The sequence below is a fragment of the Falco cherrug genome, chromosome 4 (assembly GCF_023634085.1).
Source record: "Falco cherrug isolate bFalChe1 chromosome 4, bFalChe1.pri, whole genome shotgun sequence".
Taxonomy (NCBI): domain Eukaryota; kingdom Metazoa; phylum Chordata; class Aves; order Falconiformes; family Falconidae; genus Falco; species Falco cherrug.
The window spans coordinates 15,789,331-15,797,500 of record NC_073700.1 but is presented as its reverse complement, the minus strand read 5'-3'; the positions used below and the strand labels follow the sequence as shown (position 1 = coordinate 15,797,500).

Sequence of the window (8,170 nt, the reverse complement as noted above, 5' to 3'; positions counted from 1 at the left end):
GTCTGTTAGCTCTCGAGCGGAAGGATGCACTTTACTTGCTCTCCTCCTCGATTTTTTTACTGACTCTTTGCACCGAGCTCTGGAGGGGACACCCCAGCCCTGCTGTCACTTGGAGATCCCCTCTGTGTCCCCAGAGCTCGCCCTCTCTGGTTTTCTATTTGTACAGCGTTTTCTTTCACCTCGGTGAAGGGAGCTTCTTTGGTAACCCCATGCCTTGGGGGGGGTGGGGGGTGCGGCCGGGAGACTTTTCTTCTTTTCAAATGTCATATATCACGCATAACTGGGGGGCTGTGCGGTCCACTTGCTCATTAATCCTGCATCTCTGTTCTTGTTTCTCTCTTTTCTCTCCTTGTTGCTTTCTCTCTTTCATATAGAGAATCAAAAGGACGCAGGTGAACAATTGTATATGCATTATAAATTGCTAGGACTGTTGAGTTATATTTATTTTGTTTTCTTTTTCCATAGCTCCTTAAGATATGTACTCCTTCAGGCTGAAAATGGAGATGCATTAATACTTAAGGAGTTAATTTGTGCTGTCTACTTAATCGCCTTTTCCTCCTTCCTTAGAATAGAGTGTAGATTAGAAATACCTTATAGAAATGTAGTATCTTCTTAGGGAAGAGTTTTAGAGGAGAAGCTAAGCTTTGTAAAGAGAAAGTTTCTTGGTTTCCAAAAGAACTGCAGCTCATTTTGGGTGAAAAAATATTGGTGATTTGGCCATTAACTTAACACGCCTAACAAGCACATTTATAACTAAACTAACGTTCATTTTTGTTTTTCATATCTTCTGTTTTATGCCTTGATGGGAGGACTGGGTTTTTAATTTATTTTTTTCTATTTTTTTGTTAATGTGTAACAAACGATCTGGTGGGACAGAAGTCGTGTTTGTCTCTTGTTTATAACCTGTGGTGACATGTAACCAGGCACAGGCTCGGCTCAAGTGCCCATCTCTTCAGATGGAAGGGATGGCGGAGCTCTGCAGCCCCTGTTCTCGTTTCTGTTGTATCCCAGAGTCCTAGTTCAAAAGTCCTTGAAACCTGAACTGTTCATTTCTTTTTGTGAGTAGATTGTTCTGTTTGGGGGGGGTGGGGAGGATCAGGTTGATTTCAACTCTGTTTGCAAAAAGAAATTGCTTTTAAAAAGCAGTGCAAGTTCTGCCCTGGCTTCCCCAGACCTTCGCAGCTCAAATTTGGGCCATGATCTAGAGCTATTGCATGACAGTAAAATTAATTTTGAATAGCAATAAATATTTAGAAAATGGAGAATATTTTTTCCTTACGCCTATGAGGCTTGCAAATAAACAAATAGCAAATAGAACAATCCCAGCTATTACCGTTAACTATGGCACATCAAAGTGAGCGCAGGCTGTTGTGGTTAAGCACAATAAATGCACTGAGCATCACGCAGTGGCTCGTCGTGTGCTTACAGTTTAGAAATTCAGAAGGACGTTTCTACAGCCCAGCTCGTTTAAAAATAAAACTGCTTCTTCTTGATGCTTGGAGCGAGTGAAAGGACGCAGGGAGTTGTGACTCTGCTGCTTTGTGCCCACAAATCTTCCGTTGTCTTTAAAAATTTTCAGGCAAGGTCAGCAGGACTCAACTTGAAACCAGTTCCTCAGCTTAAGTGGAGTCAAAAGTGACTGGGGTTTGGCCTGACTTTTTATTTATTTTGCCAGAAGCAAGAATAAAAATAAGATGCTGAAAACAACTTCTTTTTAAACACACAAATGTCACCCTTTGATGTCCTTTCTCCTGAAAAGTGTGTAGTCTCTTGCCTTGCTTTAAAAGTATTGAAATAGAACATTAAATAGAACACTATGCTAAAACAATTAAAGATGAATGACTTGCTTGAATTATTAATCAGACAAAACTACTAACACTCAGATTAAGAAGTGCAACCTTTTGATAAGTATTTGTCTGCTTATTTATATAAGTCAGGAATCCATCATTCCTTTAGAAAGGAATAACTTCTTCATCCCTTAAGCACAGGATTTGTGAGATGTGCTGCACTGTGTTGGAGTGCTGTGGCACTGAGGGATCCCATCAACACTGGTGCCACTTTGTGCTGCTGGAGTTGGGTACAGGCAGCCTTAGGGATGGTGCCAGCCAAGGCCACAGCTGTCAGTTTGACGATTCGTTGTGTATAGGTTTTAAGTATATTTTGCTATAAGGTTTTTTTGGTTTGTTTGCTTTTGGACTGAGTATTTCTCATGTTGTGGTTTGGTTTTGGTCTCTGTAAAGAGAGACTTCTCATGGTACTGCTGAGTTGATGCACAGAGAGGAGAAGTGAAGGAGATGTGGGGATGGACGCAGGTCTTGCCTCAGTGCTTACTGCCAGGGTGGCAGAGCAATGGGGCACAGACTGCAAGTGGAAAGTAACTGGAGAGCAAAGGGATCCACTAAAGTCCTATTGCCCTGTCACCAAGGGAAATCAGCTACTCTTGGGATGTCCAGAAATGTCAGGATTTTGCTTGGCTGGCAGCCTCCCACTCCCCTATCCAGGCAAGCAGGGCTGCGGCGGCACAGCATCTCATGACGCTGCGTTGCTGGCATGCACTGTCCTCCCCAGGTCTGTCCCCCCGGCCAGGCTGGCGGGGAAGCCTGGCTTCCCTCAAAAACACAACCAGCAGTGGTGCCAGGGTGGGTGCAGAGCCAAAACCCCACAGAGCAGTGAGGGGAGCCGTGGTGCCCGTGCAGAGGCAGGCATCTCTCAGTGCCTGTGACAGGCTGGGGACCCGAGTGCACCCACAGGAGAGGGACTGAGCGTGGTGGCTTCGGCTGCGTCAGCCTCGGCTGGCGCTGGCTGTGGAGCATCTTGTACATAGCGCTCGCCCCAGCAGGCATGGAAAGTGTCCTCAGCTGAGGAAGCGGGTGCAGAAGAGGTCGGTTTTTGACTAGAGCAATACAGCAGATTGTTAAGAAGCAGTGGTATTTTTGAAGGCATTTGTACTGGCCCATATCACGGTCCCCATGCTCACTGTACGTCACTCGCCTTCCCTATTTCTGGATCTCAGCCTGGGAAGCTCTGTGCACACATCCATAACTCTTAGTGAGTGCACTGAAGGATTAGGAGCTGAGCTGCCTGTTGCTTAACCTGGTCTGAGACAGAGTGATTTGTGAGCCGAGCCACTGCTGAGCAATCACTCCCAGCATTTGTGGTAAACCACAAAGCTTAAAAAGAAAATACAATTACGTTCCTCAAATAAATATGGATGCAAAACGTATGAAAACATCAGTCTTTGTATGCAGCACTGGAGACTGAAGTCATAAATCAGTCACACACTTTTAACTCAGGCATGACTACTACCTGTATTCGTGTGCTGCTGAACTGCCGCTTTATTTATTTCCTTCCTTGAAGTGGCATTTGGTTGTATTTAATGAAGAATTGTTACGCAGCTTTTGAGGTTTCCTTGTGCCCTTTCAAAGGCAGTGTTTAAAGCAGTATCAAAGTTATTGCAAGAGCATCAGAAATCACAAAGATCTGCATTGTGCTGTTATCTTTCTACAAGTCTCTTCCCAACTGCAGAGCAACTTGCTGCCTGAGGCATGAGATACAGTTCTGGTATGCAAAAATTCTTCACGAGGCTGAATAATCATCAGAAAGTCAGGAGATCAGTTCTCTTTTCAGCATGCTGAGATTTGAGAGCTGAATTAGAGTCTCCTTCTGAGTTGAAAAAAAAAAAACCCACATTTCTATGAATGTTTCTTTCTTTTGAGGTAACACATCTTATTTTGAAAGAAAAAAATGCCATCACAGAAATCCCTTTCAGTTACATGCAAATTCACCTCACAAATATAATAAAAGGCTGCTTGCCTCATCCTCAGGCTAAGTCCATTATTCTTTATAGTTATCTTCAGAACAGCAGCTCTTTTTATCATTTTCATGATTGGCTCGCAAATGAACACACACATAACACTTGTATTCCAAAGCCTTTGGCAGGGGTTGTGTATTTTTAATTATTAAAAGAAATCATTGAGCCAGTGGCTATGCTTTTAAAAAATATGAAAAGTCAACAATGCTCTTCTCCTAAGGCAAGTGCAATTCTCACTGTTGCTGATGTGTTCATAGCACATCCATCCACCAGAAATCACGGTGCTGAGTGAGAAATATGTAGTTTGAAAACCTTTCAGTCTGTAAAGAGTCACACACAATGAATTGTATGCAATATACATACCAGAGTAGTGCAGATCTTTTAATATACCTGTTACATGCGTTGCAGGCTGAAGCTTATTGCAAGCGCAACACCATAATTTGCCAAGTAATCCAAGTTTTTGCCAGGATCTTATTTGCAGGTATCATCCTTAAAAAGCTTAAAAACCTTTGGCAGAAGTTTGTCTGGAAAAGACTTTGTCAGGTTGTAAGGAAGGAGGAAGCTGCCCCTGCCTGTGGTTTCAGTGATGGAAGCATTTAAACCTTAGCCATTTGACACATGAGCAAAATACAAGAGCATTTCTGATGCTAAATGCTGTAGCAAGGGATTAGGAAAAGGACAGGGAAGAAAGAAAAGCCGAAGTGAAACAAAACCTGCCACACACACTGCAACTGATCGCTGGAAAATGCCGTAAAACCCATCCAGCCTTATGCAACTCCCTGGCTCTGAGCAGGAGCCAAGACACCCTGTGAAAGGGTCCTCATGTATCATCTCCAAGACCCGGACCTGGAGAAACAGGTAAACTCCCTTGCCTTACAGGGCATTGCAGTCACTCCCCCATTTCTAATTTACAGAGGAAATTAATCGCTGTCCTTAGCTAGACCTTAATCTTTTATATTTTCTTGCAATAAAGAGGCAACAAAGAAACATGTGGGTTGGGGCTCACGAGGTGCTCGGTACCCCCAGGAAGGCAGAGGACTTTCCCTCTCCTCTCGTTCACCTTCAGGTGGTTTTGCAGCCATCGTGCAAGAGCCTTGGATTTAGGTCTAAAAAATTTGAACGCTCAAAAGAGCTGAATATTTGTGCAGATTGGGCCAGATCAGAATTACATCAAGAGTTTGCTGCTTAACCTGCTGTAATCCCTTGTGGAAGCTTGTTTTCGAGAGGCGGTGGTGGCAGGGAGATGCCAGGAGCAGGGGCACAGTGCTGGGGGGGAGCTCTCACAGGCCTCCCGAGAGAAGTGAAAGCCACCCCAGGGTACGTGCTGACAACTGCACAGCAGGAGCCTCCTCCAAGCTGTTCTATACACGCTGCACTAGAGATCTGTGAAGTCCCGGTGCTGCTGCATCTCTTGCCTTTTCCTCCTCTTCCTTCTCTGTTAATGTCTTTTCCCTAGGACAGAAAACACTTGCACAAGTCAGGCCAGTTCAACACTGTGGGGTCCGGACATCCGTGAAGACTGAGATGTGTTTTTCAATGGGTAGCTGTTGAGGAGGCAGGGGATGGACTCACGTTTGAGGGTGCTTGAGGGTCACAGCACTGAGAGATGGCAGTGGGATGCAGTTCTGAGATGCGATGTTATCCTGGCTTTGATGCTCTCAGGAGGAGCTGTCTTTCTTTGACGCTCCCAGCTTTGAAGCCTGACGGACTCCCCTGGGTGGCGAGGGATTCCCACCACGCAGTTGCCAGGTGTGGGTGGGAGGAGGTGTGTGGTCCCCTCTCCCCATGGTCCCTTCCCATCTGGGGATGGCGGCACAAGCTGCTCTCCATAGCGATGGGCAGTAAAATAGTCTTCCTATATCTACACGTTGAAGTCCGGAGCCATCAGTGAGCAGCCAAATTCTTGCTTATGTTTTAAATTAGAGTGGAAGCCATGAGGCCAATGCCCAAAAAGCAGTTATTTTTGTTCACTTGAGGCTGAGAGGTTTGCTTCTGGGGACAAAGCCACCTTTGGTAAACGTTGAACAAGGATCAGCATGACTCCAGAGACGAACGAATAGATTTGCATTTCTTGTTATGAGAAAATAACAACCAAAAAAAGCTAGGAACCAGTAGCTTAAAACTGAGAGTCTGAATTAAATCATTACACAGCTTAAAAGACTAAAAATGTGTGTGTGTGTGTGTGTGTGCATTGTATGGTGTTTATATACGTATGTATTTCTATCTCTATGTATGGAGAGGGGAACCAACCTCATACTCTTAACTCAAATATTCTTTATTATACTTTGATAAGTGTTATAATTCTGTGAGAATTAAAAGCAATCAGAAATCTACTTTGCACAAGCCAACCGATTTTTTTTTCCCCCACTGGAAAATGCAAGCAAAATGGCAAGGACTTTTGGCAATAGAATGTCCAGATAAATATGCCAGATTCCTAGCAAATGGCATGATTAAAAATAGTCACAATGCTGCTAAAAACTGTTATTAAATGGAATAGAAACTATTGTGTTAATATATTCACAGTATATAATTTATTCTCTGAGTGTATGTAAAAGGAAAGGCTATTTTCTTTGAATTTTTCCTATGCTGATATTGTAAACTATATGACAGATGGGTCAAGTCCTGATTGCAGTATTCTAACATTTGGAATAGCAAGTAACATATTTGATAGAGCTGGCAAGTTTTTATATATGATTCAACCCAGAATATAAAAGCCACTAGAATTCCAAGTTGAAAATAATTAAATGAGCTGGAAACGATCAGGAACCACACATTTTTAAGTGACAGATTTTTTTACATGTTTAAATTGCACAAGAATATTTTATAGCTCCCTTTAACCAACAGTGACGTTTAATTCTAAAATGTGTAATTGATATTTGCAAAGCAATTAATTGCTGTGGCTCGTTATTCTATTGCTAAATGTACCTAAGCATCAGGGTGCTGACTTGAAGTCATCTTTTTTAGTTCACCTTTTCTGAATTCCAGAGTTTTAACTGAATTAACCTTTCTCGGTTTCCTCCTGCGGCTGCATGAAGTGCAGTTTCATACTTGCATTGAATTTTTAGCTTTCTGATTGCACGGTACTGTAGGATGTTGAACCTGCTGACTTCTAGAATATGTGTTGTCAAATGGTGTCATTACTGTGTAATACTTTGAGTACTGATAAGCAAAAACCCAGCAGCTTATTCCATTTGTATTTGATCATTTCTGCTTATGTTCCTTTCGAAGTTTCCATCTTTTTGTCACTGTTGATGAAGTCATTTGTCTCTTTACTTTTGGCGTCTCTCTCCGTCATGCACAAGCAGCCCGTCCGTCCAAGCCTAAGCCACCGGCTGGGCCACCATCATCTCCTCAAACGCAGACTAACATGATAAATCACATGCTCAAAGGCATGGCCAAACAGCCGCCAAGTACTGTAATAGTCTTCCTTCCTTTTATTCAGTGGTTTTCTAGTCTAGCAGTTGCTTGTGTAGCAGTAGAAAGCTAATTCTCACGTGCAGCTTTATACAAAATACCTAGCGCGATGTGGTAGGTTTTAGAGATTTAGAGGTAGCATTTATTTCAAAATGTCCACATTTTTTTGTCTAGCAATGTCTGACATATGCAACATTTTCAAATATCAACGTCAGCACAAAATAACATTGTTGTTGCATAACATTTTGCATGAAAACTATAAATATGTATGAGCTTTACATGATGTTGGATGAAATGTTTGATAAGTATATCGTATACGTTTCATGTAACTGTCAGTGCTCCAGCTATCTTAGCAGAATATTCTGATGTATAGTAACTTAACCAGGGAAATATTTAAAATAAGAAGAAAAAAAATTAAGATTGACATCTGCTGGCTGCCAAAGTTGTATAAGCATCAATATTTTCTTTAAAGACAGCATCTCTGAGCAGTTGTTCTTATTAACACTTTTGTCTTTTAGTTGTATTTGAGAGCAGATCAGTGTTGCAAATGAGAATGGGCCTGATGCTGCTCTGATCAATGCAGAAGCTTCCCCTTGGCTTCAGAGGTGCAGAAACAACCAGAGCTTACTAAGGGACATGACTTTGGGCTCCTTTTGCAAAAGGAAGAGGTTTCTGCTTCTGGTATCTGGTGAGGTGCTGGACTGAATAGGAGAAAGAGTGAGGAGTTAACCAGCAGTTCTCCAGTTTCAGTGTTTGCCCAGTAGATTATATTAAGGGGAACCTGGATTATTTTTTTTTCTTTGTTTCTGGTGATACAGGAAACAAAAGGAAAACTGGAGAAGCAACCCCCAAGGCCTTGATATTTGGCATAAATCAGCAAAAATGGAGAGTTCATTTGCACGGTGCTTTACCATGTTGCATCTCTCAGCCAAGCTGAGTGCCTGC

General features: G+C 42.6%; 1 protein-coding gene across 17 annotated transcripts in view; it reads left to right on the top strand.

Annotated features, from left to right (window-relative positions):
- Positions 1–8,170, top strand: part of CADPS (calcium dependent secretion activator) — a 220,832-nt gene that overhangs the window by 153,371 nt on the left and 59,291 nt on the right. For 5 of the 17 annotated variants that reach the window (XM_055707666.1, XM_055707665.1, XM_055707668.1 and 2 more), the window contains 2 exons: positions 375–392; positions 7,117–7,221. The exons of 8 other annotated variants lie outside the window; for them this stretch is intronic. In XM_055707666.1, the coding sequence (XP_055563641.1) occupies positions 375–392; positions 7,117–7,221 (123 nt within the window). The remainder of the gene's footprint in view (positions 1–374; positions 393–7,116; positions 7,222–8,170) is intronic. 4 more of the 17 variants (XM_055707669.1, XM_055707671.1, XM_055707670.1 and 1 more) reach the window with 1 other exon arrangement.